Source organism: Benincasa hispida, chromosome 5, assembly GCF_009727055.1.
Source record: "Benincasa hispida cultivar B227 chromosome 5, ASM972705v1, whole genome shotgun sequence".
In the NCBI taxonomy this organism is placed as follows: domain Eukaryota; kingdom Viridiplantae; phylum Streptophyta; class Magnoliopsida; order Cucurbitales; family Cucurbitaceae; genus Benincasa; species Benincasa hispida.
This window is the reverse complement of record NC_052353.1, coordinates 34,119,076-34,137,393: the sequence shown is the minus strand read 5'-3', so window position 1 is coordinate 34,137,393 and position 18,318 is coordinate 34,119,076. Positions and strand designations below refer to the sequence as shown.

The 18,318-nt window shown below is 33.9% G+C and overlaps 2 protein-coding genes across 4 annotated transcripts; one reads left to right on the top strand and one right to left on the bottom strand.

Moving 5' to 3' along the window:
• Positions 1-257: 257 nt before the first annotated feature.
• On the top strand, positions 258-2,925 carry LOC120078107 (transcription factor GTE7-like). Of its 2 annotated transcripts, XR_005481920.1 has the most exons (4): positions 258-1,875; positions 1,994-2,207; positions 2,295-2,432; positions 2,563-2,925. XR_005481920.1 is itself a non-coding variant. In XM_039032323.1 (3 exons), exons 1-3 carry the CDS (start codon positions 523-525, stop codon positions 2,351-2,353), a joined length of 1,626 nt encoding a protein of 541 aa, XP_038888251.1. In that variant the 5' UTR covers positions 258-522; the 3' UTR covers positions 2,354-2,925. The 2 variants fall into 2 exon arrangements, 1 of the variants encoding a protein (XP_038888251.1); XM_039032323.1 differs by having other exon boundaries at positions 2,295-2,925.
• Positions 2,926-3,776: 851 nt separating this feature from the next.
• LOC120077774 (rDNA transcriptional regulator pol5) lies at positions 3,777-12,871 on the bottom strand. Of its 2 annotated transcripts, XM_039031790.1 has the most exons (9): positions 12,640-12,871; positions 11,491-12,111; positions 10,789-10,914; positions 10,457-10,654; positions 9,478-9,705; positions 8,244-9,368; positions 7,655-7,942; positions 6,237-6,693; positions 3,777-5,181 (listed from the first exon to the last, which is right to left on the bottom strand). In XM_039031790.1, exons 2-9 carry the CDS (start codon positions 12,082-12,084, stop codon positions 4,337-4,339), a joined length of 3,861 nt encoding a protein of 1,286 aa, XP_038887718.1. In that variant the 5' UTR covers positions 12,085-12,111; positions 12,640-12,871; the 3' UTR covers positions 3,777-4,336. The 2 variants fall into 2 exon arrangements, with proteins under 2 accessions (XP_038887718.1, XP_038887719.1); XM_039031791.1 differs by lacking the exons at positions 11,491-12,111; positions 12,640-12,871 and adding an exon at positions 11,098-11,402.
• Positions 12,872-18,318: the final 5,447 nt, after the last annotated feature.

Sequence of the window (18,318 nt, the reverse complement as noted above, 5' to 3'; positions counted from 1 at the left end):
TAGGACCCACTCAACATGAAACGCAAATGCACCCCAAATTCAAACGATTCAGAATTCGCCACGTACCTAAAAACCCACGACATCCACCGTCCATTCCAGCTCATTCGGTCAGTCCACCGGGCAGCAAGCCACAGAGTAACCACTGCAAGATCAGTTAGCCGAGTATCATCGACGGCTATCATTCTGCCCGTAAAATTTACGGGCAGATCATCACGCCTTTAAATACCCCCTTACCCCCTTTATTGTTCTTCGTAGCTCGCAGAAATTAGGGCGAAATTGTTTATTCTCAAACCCTAATTTCCATTTTCTTTTTTAGCTTTTGAAATGTTTTTTTTCTTTTGAGAGTTTGGATTTGGCGCGCAGGTGAGAAGAATCGAGAGCTCTTTGAGTTTGATTTTCCCGCCTTCTGTTCTTGTTTGATCCATCATTTCGATTCTGTGTAAAGAAATCTCCTCGCCGGCGCTTCATCGGATCCTTATTTTTGTAAGGAACGGTTCATTAGGGTTTTGGGTTCTTCTTTTCATGGCGTCTGCTGTTTTAGCCAATCACGAACCTAGTTGGCCAACGAGCGAACGCAACGGCAGTGGCGGAGGAGTTGGAGGAGGAGCGTTTATGGCGAGAGTTCCGTTCTCAAACCCTAAATCTAAACCTAATATGAAAAAGAGGAAAACTAATGGTGAAATTAACAACTTTCATCAGATGGGTGAAGAAATGGGCAACGTAACAACTCTATCTCCTTCAGATAATGGATCTTCCATCGATCGTTACCATGGATCTTCGAACTTACAGTACAACCAATATGTGAGTTTCAATATAACTTCGTGTTCTGGGAGGGATTTGTTTGAGCTGAGGAAACGGTTGTTGGGGGAGCTTGAACAAGTTAGACGAATCAAGAATCGTATTGAATCTGGGGACATTGGTATTGGACCTAATTATTTCAAGAAATCTTCCAAGATCAAGGGATTGAACAAGCGGCCGAAGGTGCCACCTAGTTTTGGCAGAAATTTGCAGGTTCCGAATTCGTTTGAAGGTGGGAATCTGATGAAGACTTGCGCTCAAATCTTGAACAAATTGATGAAGCAGAAATATGGGCTGATCTTCAACAAGCCGGTGGATGTGGTTGGGTTGGGTCTTCACGACTATTATGATATTATTAAGCATCCTATGGATTTAGGGACTGTGAAATCTAAACTGGCTAAGAATTTATATGGCTCGCCTTTGGATTTTGCTGATGATGTTAGGCTAACATTTAACAATGCAATGATGTACAATCCCAAGGGTCATGAAGTTCATGTATTGGCTGAACAGTGGTTAGTGAAATTTGAGGAAATGTTTCTTCCTGTTAGTAAGAAGTTGGGTGCACTGAAGCAGCCAGATCCATATGAAGAGGAATTGCAAGCCAGTTCTTGGAATCATGTTGAGGTGGAGAAGGTGAATTTCAACTCAAATGGGAACAAATCAGAAGAAGTAAGAGTACCATTGAGCTCATCAAAGCCTCCTTCGGTTCAATCACCAGTGAGAACCCCATCGCCAGTGAGGGTACCACAAGTGAAGCCAGTAAGGCAGCCAAAGCCAAAGGCTAAGGATCCCAACAAAAGGGATATGAGTTTAGAGGAGAAACACAGATTGGGAATTGGATTGCAGGGCTTGCCTCCTGAAAAGATGGATCAGGTGGTACAGATTGTGAAGAAGAGAAGTGGACATTTGAGACAGGATGGGGATGAGATTGAGCTGGACATTGAAGCAGTCGATACCGAGACCCTTTGGGAACTGGACCGGCTGGTGACGAATTGGAAGAAAATGATGAGCAAAGTCAAACGGCAAGCTCTCGTCAATGACAATGCAAATGCAGATTTGAATAAAGAGAATAATGAGGTAAAAAAAAACCCTTGACTATACATACTTTTTGCTTAAGGGTATGTTTTATTTTCCTTTGCCATGTTGCTGGTTTATCTGATTGGATTTGTGTACTGTTTTCCATTTTTTGCTGTAGATATCATCTGCAAATGAGATGAATGAGGTTAAAACAGAGGCGAAGAAGCTTAGAAAAGGGGATGTGGCTGAAGAAGATGTGGACATTGGGGATGAGGTGGTACCAATGGGTGGTTTCCCTCCTGTTGAAATTGAAAGAGATGCAGTTGCTCATGCTAGTAGTAGTTCTGATAGCTCTAGTAGTTCAGGGAGTGATGATTCTTCCTCTTCAAGTGGTATGAATAATGATTTGTTGTGGGTTTGTGAGTCTGAATTATAGAGAAGGTTCTTTTGGCTAAATCATTTTCAATCTCCTCATGTAGGTTCTGATTCAGAAGGTAGCTCCTCCGATAGTGATTCAGATGGTGATGGTCAATCATAGGGGCCCATTTCTGCAAGGATATAGTAACAGCTTTCTGAACTCGCAGTCCACTCAATCACATCAGTATCAAGATTCTGAGGTATGGTGAATAAAAAAACCAGCTTCTTCATCATTATTGTTGTTACTGTCAGTATTCTTCATCATGGCTGGAAAAAATAGGGGGGAACAGATTTCCAGGCTCTTATATTGTTCAGTGTTGTGAATTTCAGATGTGAAATGTGAAGTTTAAGTTGGGGCTACTGATGTAAGGAACGAACAGGATTTTGGAACTTTTTGACCTTTGCACTTCTGCTGGCCATTGCTTTATATCAGAAAGGAATTGAGAGAAATTGTAGATGGCACGAGTTTAGAATGGAGATAGATTCAAGTTTTTCTTTTTTCTTTTGATTTTTTTATTTCTTAAAAGGTTGTTTCCTAGAATGTACATAATCAAATTGTTAATTTCCCAGATCGTATATATTTCCCCCTTTTTTTTGTGAATTGAAATTTGTTGTGTATACAAAAAGGAAGAAACACAAGATCTTGTTTCTCGAGTATAATTCAGTTCCAATATTTGAACTGCTTTTTCTTTTCTTTCTTTCTTTCTTTCTTTTCTTTTTTTTTTTTGGCGTCATAATGGCAAGTCTTTGTTCTCTAAATTGGCAAGACTTTGTTGTAAAAACTCATTAGATGATGAAATTCAGATCAGATCACAACAAAACGGATAAAGTGGTTCAATTTTACCCACGTCTTCAGTTTTTATTTTCAGTGTTATCAAGAATAAATAACATATGAAATTTGAGTAGTCCCAAGAATGATTTCTATGGAGAATTTTATACGCCATTAAAAGTTGGGTTCAAGAGATTGTTTTTATGTGTTTTTAAAAATTGTAGTCAAATTGCAGAAACTTTTGAAAACCTTGTTAACTTGATTTAGATTTCAAACACGTTTGAAAAAGTTGAAAATTGGAACTAAAAACTGAAAAGTTGTAGGCGCTCTCAATCATTAAAAAAATATCTGAAATTGAAGGGTCAAAACTTGAATATCATTATTTTTATAATTATTTTACAAAACCTAGAAGCTTATCCTAAAGATCATAGGAAATTCAAACAGGACTGATTCTTGTTGGCTAGTTAATCAATGAAAAGCAGTTCCACAGAGCAAGACAAAAAATCCAAACATTCAAACTTAAAAAGTTGAAAAGAAGAGCATAAAAATAAACTCCACTGATTTGGCAAATTTGCAGCCCAAGTTAGTAGTCAAATTCCTCATTCTTTGAAGTAAAATGAATACATATATAAAAGACATCTATAAGACCTACAATATTTTAGCAGCAAAGATACATCTATAAAGAGACAAAAACATCATCTAAAACTTCAGAACAACAAATTTCTTTTTTGTACTAAAGCCCATTTGCCAAATGCAAAGAAACTATGAAGAATGGGACATCAAGGATCAGCCGAATGATTCTTTCAACAATAAAATACACGACCAAAAAGAAAATCCAATCAAAGTGGTATTGAGTCAAAAAATGAAGAATATAATAGCACAAGACTTTACCAAAATTTTTCAACATTGAGTTTGTGAACTAATAAGTATTAAATATTCTATGCGTTTAACACTGTTTAAAATAAAGAGATCACGATTTTCTGGGAACCAACAAACACCTGCATAGGGTCGTTACCGGTATTAGAATGTTGTATTTCATTCAGGAACGTCTCAAAAGTTTTGTTCTCGAAGCAGAAATCTGAATCTTCATGCCATTTACGACGTGCAGAGCATGTTCATCCAATGCTTTCCTCCTCCATCCATCCAAGTTTCCATCTCAGTTGTAACAAGAAAGCTAACTGCATTATGATAACTTTGCTTCTTTTTTAAGCCAAAACGAGTAGATTCTCCAGAAACTTTCTAGTGCTTTGGTTTACGACTTCACGAAAGTTCACAAGAATAGAGTAGGCTGAGTCTGTAGGAAAAATCATTCAGTTGTATACTTTGTTGCTATTATCATTCTTGAGGCTTCACTTTACTGAACTGCTTGCCAAGCTGAGCTTCGCATACAGCTAGAGCTTCGGGAGCCAAGCTTGAAAGAAAAGACTTGTTAATTTTAAGAGAGGATACGAAATGGCAAATCTTGCCACAAAACTTCCGTATGTCAGCTCGCCGGGCCTGCTTTTCTGGCATATTCGTCAGTAACTCCTTTATCAAATTGCATAGTTCATGAAGGAATTTCTCCATCAGTTCCTTCGCCGCATGATGTCCATTTTCAGAAGACATTGATGATTTTATTATATCAATTATTAGATCTAGTCCTTCAATTCGCCGGAACTCTGAATTTGTGCTGACACATCTTTCCAGAAGGGAACTGTAAAAATGATGCCCAATCCATGAGCACCTTCTAATTATCTCTTTCAGAAATTTCCCCTTTAGCTGAGATTTTTTACTATGAAAATAACCCACCACAACTCTGTCAAAAATATCAAATACTTTCTGTAGTTCAGACTTGGGCAATTTTTTTGCATCAATAATCTTCAAAATCCAATATGCTGAATTCTGACCCAGGGAAGTGATCATCTTGTAATGATTCCTCGATGCTAACTGCTTCCTTTTTGAGACATTTCCAGCAGATTTCTTTCTCTTAGGTTTTGATGCCAACTTTAGGTTCTTCTCCAGCAAATTTTCAAGCGTTGACATTTGAACTGCTTCTCCCTTTGGATAGTCTTTTGCTTTGAAAATCTTCTTTTGCAAAATTCCCCATATGCGCTGTTCAAGCTGTTCGCTACCTTCTGTAGTATGTGGGTTAACTAATACCTGAGCCAAATTTGAGAGCACTAACAAAACATGTGGCTTACCTGTGCCCCAAAAGATGACAAAAAGAAAAAAATCAGATAGAAACTCATACAATATCATTACTCCATGAAGTGGAATATTGAAGATAAACTCTAAATATTGTTTAACTTGTCAGCACATCCATGGTAACTGAAACATTGATCTAACTTGTCCAAAGGCGAAAATTTTTCTAAACGATAATATGATAATACTACTCTAACATGGAGAATCAGACTGCTCGGGATTTCCTCAGCTTCTAGGTGTCCGTAAACTGATCAAAGTCAAAGGAAACTATCTGTGTTTCGCTCCAAACTTATCTTCCAGGTGACTATTGTGCAGACTACAACTCTCTCTACCTCCAGATATAAGCCAAGGACTATAATTTAAATGACCCCTGACACCTTGTTCAATAAACATTTGATTTTTATTTTTAGTTTTTGAAAATTTATTATGACTTCTACCATGAATTTCTCTCTTGTTATATCTGTTTTCGAAATCTAAACCAAGTTTTGAAAACTAAAACACAAGTTTTTGTTTTAAGAATTTGGCTAAGAATTCAAATGTTTACTTTAGATTGAAAACCATTCGTAATGAAATTGGGAAGAAACAAGCACATTATCCAAAAATAGAAAAACTAATACCAAAATTCATATTATTATCATAATTATTTTGTTAAACAAATTTTATTGATAAAAGATGAAATCGTAAACAAACAGGTGGCCTAAATAAAGTTAAAGATCAGTCTTCCCTAAATTAGGAATTTAAGATATTCTACGAAGATCCTATCCAGGACGAATATCAAACGTATGGAACATTAAAATAGAGGACTCTGAAAAAGAAACTGTCGTGTAAGTAAGCTAATCCAAACATGGTCATATTATATCGGTTTAGTGCTCTGGGGGATTATTAATAGAGTCCATATATGTTGTTGGGTCCCCAGGTGGCATCCTAATTGTGAAATAACTCAAGTGTCAAACGTGGCCAATGGTTTTCTTTACATCTCTTCTTAAATCCAACAATGTTTTCAATTAAGTTTCATCCGCACAAGTCCCAGAAGATCCAGTGAAAAGTAGCATACCTGGATTTTCATGCAAGTAAATTTCCAGAAGTGACAGAACACGAAGCTTGAATAACATAAGCTGAGACTGAGCGGTTTCGCTCCCAGCCTGATTTTTACGATCTTTGAAGATTTGGGCAAGATAAGAATCCATTCGAAACATTGCATCATCATCCATTCCTCCATCAGACTCAGAATCATCAGAACCATCAGAAAGTTCTTGGCCTACTTCTCCAACTCTATCTATGGCTTCAGACTCATCAGTATGTTCATCACTATCACCTGTGTCACCAGTTTCATCTTGATTAATTTCCTCATCTTCTTCAACATCAAGAAAATCTTCATCCTCATCTTCATCCTCATCATCATCTTCATCCTCAGCATTGTGATGTCTAGAAGGTTTCAGATTTTTTTTGACAACCCTCAACATTCTCATCAGCCCATCATCAGTGATATCGCCACAGAAATACTTGAAAACCTACAAGACAAGCCCAAATGAAGTTAGATTCTCTCATCGATTAATAGAATACAGACCACCTTCAGTTATTTTCCTTAAGGATAATGCTTAACCTATTCAATTAGAGAATTTCCCATCGATTATATTTTGACAACCATATATCCAAATCAAGGAACGAAGGAAATCATAAACCCAAATAAAATGACCATCAGGTGTACACAATCTGACATGTGAGCGTGCAACCCTTTCTTGTGAGAACTATGGTTTCTTTGTCAAAAGATGAACACAAAGGGAAATGGATGAGGTATTCCCACCAAGCCAAGGGGATTACGAAATCTAACCAATTGTGATAGATATCCCTATCAGTATCAATGTATCATCAGTGAACACCAAGAAGAAGCAAAGATTTTAACTATATCCCCAAAAACATCTTGACTGGTCCCCTCCCCTCGAGTATGCAACACGTGTGTATGTACTTTAAATGATATACCAAGAACAATAATATGAATGATGTAAACTAGAATATTTAGCCTGCATAAAGTTGCTAGTGAAATATAAAAAGGCTGGAGTATTAGAATATTTATTACGGGGGAGAATGCAAGAACAAAAACGTATCCAAATATGGAAAAACCCCTTATGAGTATGAACATAAAGAAAAGAAAAACACTGGTGTTTGAAAAGTATTTAAAAAAAAAAAAAACTAGCACTTGCTATTAATACAAAGAACGTGCTTAAATGAGGTAAAGGTCAAAGCCTAAGGGACGTAAAATTTACAAAAGCTCCCAAAATATTTACAAACAGCGAATTCAATTTGAGACAAATCACTAAAGGGGAGTAATTGCAGAAATCCTCAAAGTTAGCAATGCCAATTTTTTTCAATATGATGATAATTCCAACCATCAAATGCAAAGATATAGCTTGAAGCAGAAACAACTGTATTTAACTAGTATACACGATTTGCAATATTCTGCAATGCACATACCTGCTCGATGGCAGACCTCATGGGTGCTGATGACTGTGGTAACAATGAAAGCAATGTGTCAACAAGAACGTCCATTAACTGTGGTGTTCCATCGCCATCCAACTCATCGTCTCCAGAGGAGCCTAGTAGATCAGCAGATGAAAAGGCTTTCTTACAACATATAATTAATTCAGTTGCAGCTTCGGTAAATTCCTCTGGTCGAAGGAGCACTTGCAAAAGCAACTGGATGAGCAAGTACCTTAGTGCATGTAATTTGTTTGCATCAGCACTTAAACCGTAATTCCTTTCCTGACACCAAAGTAATATTTATTTAATGATACCATAAATTAACATTTACAATTTTTTTTTTTTACATGTACAAATTTGCATGTTTATTCTCAAATTAAAAGACAAACTGTAGATCTTTAATCCTTAATATGATATAGGGTTTTAGTTTTAGACCAGTCGAGATTGAGAAACAATTTTGGATCATTTCTTCAACTCTAATTGTAAATTTCAAACATGTTTTCCAATTTAATAGTTTACAAAATATTGCTAGCTTACGGTTAATATTAATTACATTACAAATTTATTTAACGTGGAAAGCTACCTCTCGCCATAACCTGGTTTCCATCTCTTGCAGTTTCTTGACTGCATCTTCATCCTCATCACTTAGGCGACGGAATAGAGAAACTGAAGGAATGTTGCGTAACGTACCGAGAAACTTCATAAAATAAGAGCCGAGGTCATTTGGCTCAAGACCATTAACCAAACAATGAGATCCCTCTCCCTTTTGAGAATTCGACAGTAACAACTGCAGTTGTTCAATACACCGCATGCAAAGAGCACTAGATGTGGGAGCTTTTGGCCACTTAAATTTCTCCTGTAGTTCAAAAGAGGTTACTTCTGTGCCAAGTGATGCGGTGAACAAACCCTGAACAGCTAGAAATTTCAAAATTTCTTTCTGCACCCGGAATTTTGCCTCAGGTTCCAGCTTCAAGTGTTTCACCATACATGGTAGAGATTCTATAATCCAAGTTCTCAAAAAATCAGAGTTTCCCATTGTTCCAGTGGAGTCCTTGTCCTCAACTGAACCAACCTCTGAGTTGTCATCAGTTGTTTGACTCTGATCTGAAGGTTCCTCTGATGTTTGACTTTCATCCACAAACATGCTCATCAAGTTCTGAATAAACAGAAAGCAACCTGATTCTGTCTTAAACTCGGACATCAGGTTTTGAACTGCTTTTGTTCGTGTAATATTATCAAACTTGGCATTGCTATGCTTCTGTAAAGCAATAATGACAGCAACTTTTCTGCCATCGTCATGCAGTGCCCATTCAGATAATTCTTTTAGAAAATGCTGCACAACTTTATACAACCAAGAATCCTTTGTTGAAAGTATGTCCATCAGGCACTGAACAACTTTATATGACAGCATAGCAGGGACAAAAATTGTTGGCAGTCTTGGCAGGAGAAGAAGTAGAACATCAAACACCAAGTGCTTACGGTCATGAGATGATAGCAGAAGTGCTCCTTCGATTATAACTTCAAAAAAATTTTGGAAGTTTATCAGAATGTCTTCTTCAGAAGAGCCACTTTTACGATTCTTTTTATGCTTCTTCAATGAGGTTGAAACGGAGATTGCATCTTGAGTTTTTAAAACTGTATCAGGCAACAGAATGTTTAGCAGGACAGGCCATAAGCTGTGAACTCTGGGCTGGCAAAAAGTAGACTCCTGCCAAATATCACGCACACAAAGAAAAGATTTAAGTGATTCAATTCTTAAATATTATTATTACAATATAAAAGCTTGTAGAAAAAAGATGGATACTTCCAAGTAGCACCTTGTGACAGTTGGCTAGAGATGACAGATGATCAACAGAAAAAAATCTACTAGGATTGAATGGATTTGGTAAAAGTTTAGCAAATATTGAACAATCAGCAGAAATTTTTTCTCGTAATTTTAATGCCAACAGCAGTGCATCTGGGTTCCCAACTTCAGTAGCTGCTTCAAACCACTCTCGAATTCCAGGAGCTTCAAGCACATGATTCAATACTGACTCAGGTGTTAACTACAAAACCATAACACCATCATCAGCAGGGAAAATTTTAGTCGAGACAAATAAATTCTAATTGAAAAGCAACTAGGTACAGACCTTAGAAAAAGTGACCCAACATAAAAGTGGAAAAACAGGCGGGCAAGCACCAACACATTTACTACCATTTTGGTTATCTTCAAATTATTTCCAAAAATAAAATAAATTCTAATAAGAATGGAACCACTCGTAAGATAAATAAGGTAAGTCTCATTTGGTTCATATGAACGGTCAAGAGTAATTAGCACTAGTGAGTTCAAAAGAGGGCAATGTGTAATTTTTCACATTATACATAATGAAAATGACAAAAGCTAATCATTTTCTTTTTCTTCTTCTTTTTTGAGATAAGCTACCTGGAAGTTACTCTAATCAATCATAAGCTTTGGTTGAGAAGCACCAAGATAGGAAAATTTAAAAGCACTGTCTCAAAGAAGCCAATTTCATAATTCAATCGATGCAACATCATATAACATACATTCATAAAAGAAATGAAAACCAAATAAAATTATTTCTAAGTTATGTGTGTGTGTATGCGTGTGTGTGTTCGCATGCTGAACAAATAAATAAGTGCAACATTTCTCTTTCAAAAAATAATTGTCATGAAGACCATGTGCTCATTACCCTTTTTTCCCAAAAAATAAAAAATAATCTTCAAGTGAGGACATCTCTTGATCTAAAAAACTAAAAGAACTCCAAGGAAGAGCATATCATTAAATAGACGATATACCTTTTCTATCAATTCTAAAATAATTGAGACAGCAGGCTCTTGTAGATAACGTTTTTTAGCTGCGAGAGATATAAGAGCACCAGTGATTTCCTTCACATGTGAAGTGTTTTTATCAGAAGAGCATTCTTCAGTTAGTCTTCCTGAGTGGACAAGAGCCCCATAAGCAAACAATTGACCCAAAAGACAGTCTCTTGCTTCCTGCATTGCCATAAATAAGTAGTAAGTAACATTTAGAGAGAGAGGGAAAATAATAAAAATAAAACCCTTTAACAGAACACAGAAACCATATCATAAATCGATAGAATAAATCAATGTACATGACTCTGGATTACCTGGCCCTTCCTTGATGAAGAAACCTCTAACATATTAACAATGAGTTTCAGCAATGAGTCCACCTTGATGTTGGACTGTGTACTTATCAATGCAGTCAATCCTAAGGCAAAGCCCTGTCTCGCACACTGCAATTGCAATTCATAGCAAGCATAGGTGAAAAGTTAGGGTTGCATCAAATGGATAGAACTACTCTACAAAATCATCCAAGTTTTCATCAACCAGAGACACCACGATTTTTAAGGGAAAAGAAACAAATTGCTCTTGAGTGTTATAATGAAAGCCAATATGAGGAAAAACAAACAAAGGACCTGAGGAAAGAAGCACTTGTGCAGGCATTCTAGAGCAAGATCCATTGAAGACAAGAAAAACAGCCTCAGAAGTTATGAAACCATGTGATTTTTCAAAAGAACCAAAATTATGTTAGATTAGTGAATGGAATAAAATGAGAAAATCAAACACCCACTGCACTTGTAACTTTAAGCATAGAAATTTATATTGCTAATTTCATCATTGGACTTGTTTGAAATAAAATTGCTTTTGAATATTGATCATTCTTCAACATTTCAGCAATTGAGTTTATTTTTTTGCATTGGCCTAGAATCTGGAACTTGTACGAAGATAGTCTGGAATGTTATCCACTTATTGTACTACTAAAAAGATAACAGTGAAGGATGCTTTGGATAAATAATATCAAAACATACCTCTCTCGAAGAAGACACACCACGAATCAGTCTACGTACAGCATATCTCACAGATGGTGCACAATTATCCAGGCCATCATCCTTCTCAGCTTCCAGTTTTAACCCACCCTCAACCAAATCCTTATTTTCCAGCTTGTCATATGCTTCTTGAACCTTTAGCAGCTCAGTTGCCAAAGCTTCTGCAGCTGATTCTCTCACCAAAATGTCAGCAGATGCCAAGTCCTTAAAAACACTGATATGAAATTCAGGGAGACCACTGCTTGAAACAGAGACAGAAGATGGCTTAGTCTCGTCAGCTTTAGAAGTAACACTTATTTGTTTTTCCTTAGGTACTTCACTTTCCGAAATAGCTCGCTTTCTTTCTTTGTCAAATGTTTTCCTTTTCTTCTTTCTCTCCATTGGTTTCTCAGAATCGGGAAAGGTAGAAGAGGGAATATCCACATCCCCATTTTCCAGTTCAGCATCTTTCCTTTTATCCTTCTTCATTTTTCTCTTTAAGGATTTTGAAACAGCAGCACTAACATCATCCATCGGTGTATCTTCCTGGATATCCACTCCGTCTATGGAGTTACAGCCTGTCTTTTTACTACCCATTGTATAAAAGACTTCTCTTGATCTTTTCTGGTATTATAAAGCACAGATTAGAGTGTCACTATATGATGAACATATAAAAGAAACTGGAATTTTAATATTGCTCAGATTAAAAAAAAAAAAAAAAAACAAGTGACAGCCACTATATGAACTAATAAACTGAAATCCAACTATATAGTCTTCTTCTTGTTAGGAAATACATTGTCATTGTTAATTTCTTAACTCATTACTGACAAGTTAATAGAAACATGAGAAAAATACATAAATTATAGAACCAAAGAGAACAGTAAAGGGAAAGGACGTTGCATCTTTTCAATTTGATTGGTTTTCTATTTCCTGATAAATTCATTTGTTTCAATATTCAACTAAACCATGTGAAAAGAAGGGAAGAAACCAACTCTAAATCAAAACAACGAGGCCACCTTTTTCCCAAGCTTTGATGAAGATAGTTATCACAACCCATATAAATATAAACAAGTCCACCATTCTTCCGTTAGAAAAATACTAATTAAGCTTTTCAAGCGGGAAGAAAGACGTAGATGGAGATTGGGAGCATACCCTTAAGAGTAAGAAATCAGTGCAACCCAGTAAAAGGGAGGCGGCGGCGGCGGCACGGAACGGAGAGAGACCCGACGACAATGAGCTGCTGAAAGGGAGTAGGAGCCGGCGAGAGGAAGAAGGAGAAGGAAAAGAAGGTGAAGGTGCAGCACGTGAGAGTGGGAGAGAGATGAAAGGGTTTAGGGTTTTTTCTCCTTTTTTTTTTTTTCCTGAGGTAGATGAAAGGTGCAAAACGCTAATTTTTTAGGCTTATTTTAATGCTAAATTAATAAATAAATAAAACCCTTGAACTTGGTATATTTTGTATGGAGGACTTTCGAAAGTTACAAAAATAATCTTAAATTTTTTTAAAACAATTCAAAAATATCTCTATGATTAATTTTAGATGAAAATCGTTTATGTTTCGTTTTAAAAATATACTTATTTTTTTACAAATGTATTGTAATTAAAGTGTGAGGTATGGGAATTACTCAGACCTCGAGGTTGATAATACAAACACCATGTCAGTTCAGCTACGTTGTTGTTGGCAATATATATATTAGTATATGAATGGAAACCATTAATATCTCCTTGTAAAAATAATTCTAAATTTTAAAAAAAAAACAAAGTTTAAAAATGCTCCTACCATTAGTATAGTGCACAAAGTTTTCTTGAGTTTGGAAAGAACCACTTTCAAAACAAATTATATAGATATCCTAGTATATATTTTTTCATATAGATACTTTCATTATTCTCCTATTTGTTCAATTCTTATCAAAATTTCTTATCAACCAAAACTTTGTTAAAACATAAGATCCCACAACATCTCACAAAATTCCAAAATCAAAATCTTCTTTTAAAACGTACCAAAAAATATAGTTGGTTGTTAACACACACTAAACTACTAACATACAACTTGTCAAAACATTTAAGTCTCATCTCTCTTTGTGCTTCGATTATTCTTTTTCTTCTTGTTGTGGTCTATGTATCTTTAAGTGAAGTGGAAGCTTTATTTATTTATTTATTTATTTTGAGACAAACAAATGTCAATCAGTTAATAAAAATGAGAGTAAGACGGCAATGAAGAAGAGATGTGAGAAAAAAGGGAAAAAAATAGTGAAGTAGGAGGGTATTAACCATTTCGATTTATATAATAATTGTAAGGATATTTTTTAAACTTTTGAAAGTTCATGAGTATTTTATACACAAAACACTCGCGATTTTCATCCAAAATTAATAGGAAGGGTATTTTTAGTCCCTTTTAAAAAGTTTAAGATATTTTTTAAAATTTTAAAAGTTCAAGGGTATTTTTAACACAATGTTCAAAGTTTCAAAATATTTTGTATAATTTAACTTTATTTTAATATGTTTTATTACCTTGACCTAATCGCATTGTTAATAGTTTATGGGTTAAAGTATCATTTTGGTCCCTATATTTTTCAAGTTTGATCAATTTTGGTCTTTGTATTTTCAATTGTCCAATTTTAGTTTATGTAACTTTAATAAACCTCAATGTCAATTGTAAGTTTATTGTTGACTTTTTCCCAAAAAAATGATTTATTATCAATTAGCATTTTTACTATAAATTTTGAAAACCAAAATTATTATTATTACTATTATTTAACTAGTTTTGATAAAATAAATAAATTCGATAACTAAATTTAAAATTTATTGAAAGTACAAAAACTACAATTAAATATAATTCAAAGATTAAAATTAAATAATAATTTTAGTTTATGTAATTTCAATAAACCTTAAATTCAATGTCAATTGTTAGTTTGTTGTTGACTTTTTCCAAAAAACGATTTATTATCTATTAGCATTTTTACTATAAATTTTAAAAAATTATTATTATTATTTAACTAATTTTTACTATAAATTTTAAAAAATTAAATTCGATATATTAAGTTTAAAATTTATTGAAAGTACAAATACTACAATTAAATATAATTCAAAGTATATTGACCAAAATGGCTTTTAACTTTTTATTTTTTATTTGTAGACAAAGTTTAAAATGCCAACGTCCATGTCGAAGGAAATGTCAACCACTCAATTTTAATGTTGATCCAATGGAAATGGCTAGAAATATTATAAAAACTTAAAAAGTATACATTAAGATTAGCATTTTACACTTTGAAAACATGTTAGAATGTATATTATTTATGTTATATTTATATTAGTGGTACTTGTTGGTAAATTCGTTTGTTTTATTATTTTTTTAACCATATAATATTGATGTTGATTTACTACTTATGTTGATGTCGAACTCATAGATATATGAAAATATTGATAGAAATATAGTCATATTGATAGAAATTTAATAATATCATGCTTGTAGGAGTCACATAGCTGTTTATTTTTTTTAAAAAAAATTGTATTTATTTCCTTCCGATTTTTTTACAATAGTTTCTATATTTACTAAGTAAAAGGGTTGAATTCTTAGTCCAATTTCAAAAGCATAAACAAGTTTTAAAAAAAGGAAAAATACATTTTTTGTCTCTAAATATTGGTTGTTGTTTCTTTCTAGTTCTTAAATTTTGAGTTTGATTTCAATTTAGTTCTTAAATTTTAAAATATTACAATTTTACTCTTGATTTTTTGTCTCTAAATATTGGTTGTTGTTTCTTTCTAGTTCTTAAATTTTGAGTTTGATTTCAATTTAGTTCTTAAATTTTAAAATATTATAATTTTACTCTTGAAAGATGAGTTTTGTTTTAATCAGTGTTATTGATTGAGGTTTTTTCTAGTGAAATTTAGTATGAACTAATTTCACTTTGGCTCCAATGTGATCGTTTATTGAATCTTAATCTTCCTAGTTAACAGTTGATATTTCAATTTTGTATTTGATTATGAATTGATAGTACCTAAAATGTGTTATCTCGCTCTACTTAGTTCAAGCTCATTCCTTCCTTTTATATATATGTTTATTTTATGATTTTGTAGGTCTCGAACGTAAAGAAAGTAGAACAGACTCTTAAGGTGGAAACTAGGCTCAAATGGACCAAAACAAGGCTCTAAAACATCAAATGAGATAAAAGTAACAAAATTACAAATGCCCCTAAGGGCAAGTGCTTGTGCGTGATGCCTTGGACAAAAGCAACGCCAAGCAAGGGCACTGTTGCGCAACGCCCTTTACAAAAGCTGTAGAAGAAGATAGCGTTGTGGCGCTATCCTGTGGCACCACAACACTATCAGGAGTTCAGGATATGCGCGCACGTGTGCTGCAGCCTGTAGCACTACGAAAGTGTGGCCATAAAGATGTGGTGTTGCCCATAGCGCCGTCTACGCCAGATTATAAGTACTTTTTTTTTAAATCATTATGTCATGAGCAGCTCCCATAGAGATTAACCTCGATTTTCCCTTTCATCCTTCACTATTTCTTCTACCCTTTCATTTTTTGCTTGTATTAATATACAAAGACTCTTCTCCTTTGTCTATGAAGATTCTTATGGGCTAAGTAGGTAATTCTAGCTTGGATTTTTAGATGGTTTTACCCATCCTGTATCCTTGTGAGATTCTTGTTCAAACTCATCTAATTTCAGACTTGTTTATGGGTTTTCTCCTTGCTAAATCTTCATGAATGTATTGACTTGAGAATGTTTGACAAGCTAGTCAAGTAAATAAAATTAGTGGCTATAAATTTACACTAAATATGTAATTGTTAAGTCACTAAATCACCATGTAGCAAAGGTTAGAATGAACTTGTGGATTAAATGACAATCATCCAATTAGAAATGTTTAGTTAATCTAGAGGAAGTCACATTGAATAGGTAATTAGGCATTTTCTATTAGGCATTCATCTTAGCTTAATTCCCTAATCTTACTACAGTTAGTTCACGTATTTAGTATGCATTTTATCTATTCATATTAGGCTTTAAGGGCTTCTGGTTAACACAACTAAGTGAGTTGGCTAAGCTTAAACAAGAAATAGAAACTAATCATTTTGCAATCAATGATCGAGTGAGCAATTTGGGGATCCCTTGAAAGCCCTACCTAGATGTTTTAATCAATAGAATTCTCATTTCATCATTCACACAATTGCCTACACTTCACTTTTAAGCATTATTTACCTTCAAACATTATTTACCTTCAAAGTACTTTTAAATTCATAAGCATAATCAAACAACCTCCCTCCATTACTTCGAAACCATAAGTGTTCTTATTGAAAAACTCCTCGGTTCTCTATGGATCGACCTTACTTATACTACAAGTTTTAGTAAGCATAGAATTTATTTGGTCAAGGAGATTTGACAAACTCGTGCGACCATGAATCAGTATTGAGCTTAATGTGTATTTAAATTTAGCAACTCTTTGTATTGATTTGTTGTTATAATTCATGGATGAGAAACAAGAATTATTGATAATTTTAAGTTTTACGTTTTTCATTATTTGAATGGTTGAAATTGTCATAGATATATAGGTAATTTATTGTTCAAAAAATTTAGTTATTTGTTGAAAGATAATATCAAGTAATTTTTTTTATAGTACAACCAGAGATATGAGGATTCAAACCACAAATCACATCTTTATTAACATGCTCATATGCGAGTTGAACAACTTATGATTAGAAATTTTTTAACTATTAATGAACAAAAAGTAGATGTAGATAATTGTAAAATTATTGCTGTAATGTGAGTTTTTTTTTTTTTAAAAAAAATTATTTTTTAAAATTATTTTTTAGTTTTAGACTTTTAGCCATATAAGGTAATTTGGGGCATATTATTAGATTAACTGAAGTTTAGATAAATTTGAGACTAACAAATTTGGCAATTTGTAGCTTTCAGTCGAAGATAATCCTTACACTTGAACTATTATAATACTTGTAAATTTGTAACAATTTGTATACCAACGAATTCAATAACATCAAATAATGTTTTGAAAGTTTAGTGACTAAAATAGGCAAACACTAGAGTTAAAAGGGATCAAACAAGCAAAAGTTAAAAGATGTGGATTAAAATGAAATTTAAAGTAGATAGCTAGAATAATATTTAACCAATGATGAAGCTAGGGAAAAGAAAACCTTTTGGCCTATGAACTTTGATTAAACTTTAGTTTATATCATTTTAGTTCGTAATTTGTATACTTTTAATTTTATAACAATTTAATCCAGAGTCTGATAGTAATTATCCTTTAAATTTTATATAACTTTAGCCTCCATCGAGAAAATATTGTTAAAATTACTTTTGTGGGAAAACTACCTGCATTTGGTCCCTATAGTTTTATTTGGTCATTTTAGTCCCTCACTTTTAGAAAATGGGTTTAAATGGTCCCTCTTCATATTTTTTTTTCGTGATTAAGTATTTTTTTAATTATTTAAAATACATATTTAAAATTAAAAAAAAAATCTCTCTCTCAATCCCAATCCCCTCTCCTCTCTCTCCTCCCCACCCTCCACGGTCCTTTACCCTATTTTCTCCATTTTCATCCTCTCTTAAAGTTCTAATTTGTACTTAGTAGTTAATCCCCTTTGCCATCTTCACCTCCCTCAACATACATACTATTTTTGGTATAATACTTCTAAATTTCGCCCACAAATTTCTACCCAAATGCCACATCTCACATTCAACAACATCACCAGTTCTTCTTCAACCAAAAAGTAAATTATTCACTAAAAACTAATAACTCTATTGCGAGTTAACAAAATCCCAATCGGTGTCTCTCCCACCATTGATTGTCGTCATTTACAAGACCCAAGTACTT

Bases quoted from the DNA above. Each gene is read 5' to 3' on its own strand.
- LOC120078107 (XM_039032323.1), top strand. From the start codon at position 523: ATGGCGTCTGCTGTTTTAGCCAATCACGAACCTAGTTGGCCAACGAGC. The intron at 1,876-1,993 runs GTAAAAAAAAAC...TTTTTGCTGTAG, and splicing joins TGAATAAAGAGAATAATGAG to ATATCATCTGCAAATGAGAT. The intron at 2,208-2,294 runs GTATGAATAATG...CTCCTCATGTAG, and splicing joins TGATTCTTCCTCTTCAAGTG to GTTCTGATTCAGAAGGTAGC.
- LOC120077774 (XM_039031790.1), bottom strand. From the start codon at position 12,084: ATGGGTAGTAAAAAGACAGGCTGTAACTCCATAGACGGAGTGGATATC. The intron at 6,694-7,654 runs GTATGTGCATTG...CTTGTCTTGTAG, and splicing joins TGAGGTCTGCCATCGAGCAG to GTTTTCAAGTATTTCTGTGG. The intron at 5,182-6,236 runs GTATGCTACTTT...TTTGGGGCACAG, and splicing joins TTACTTGCATGAAAATCCAG to GTAAGCCACATGTTTTGTTA.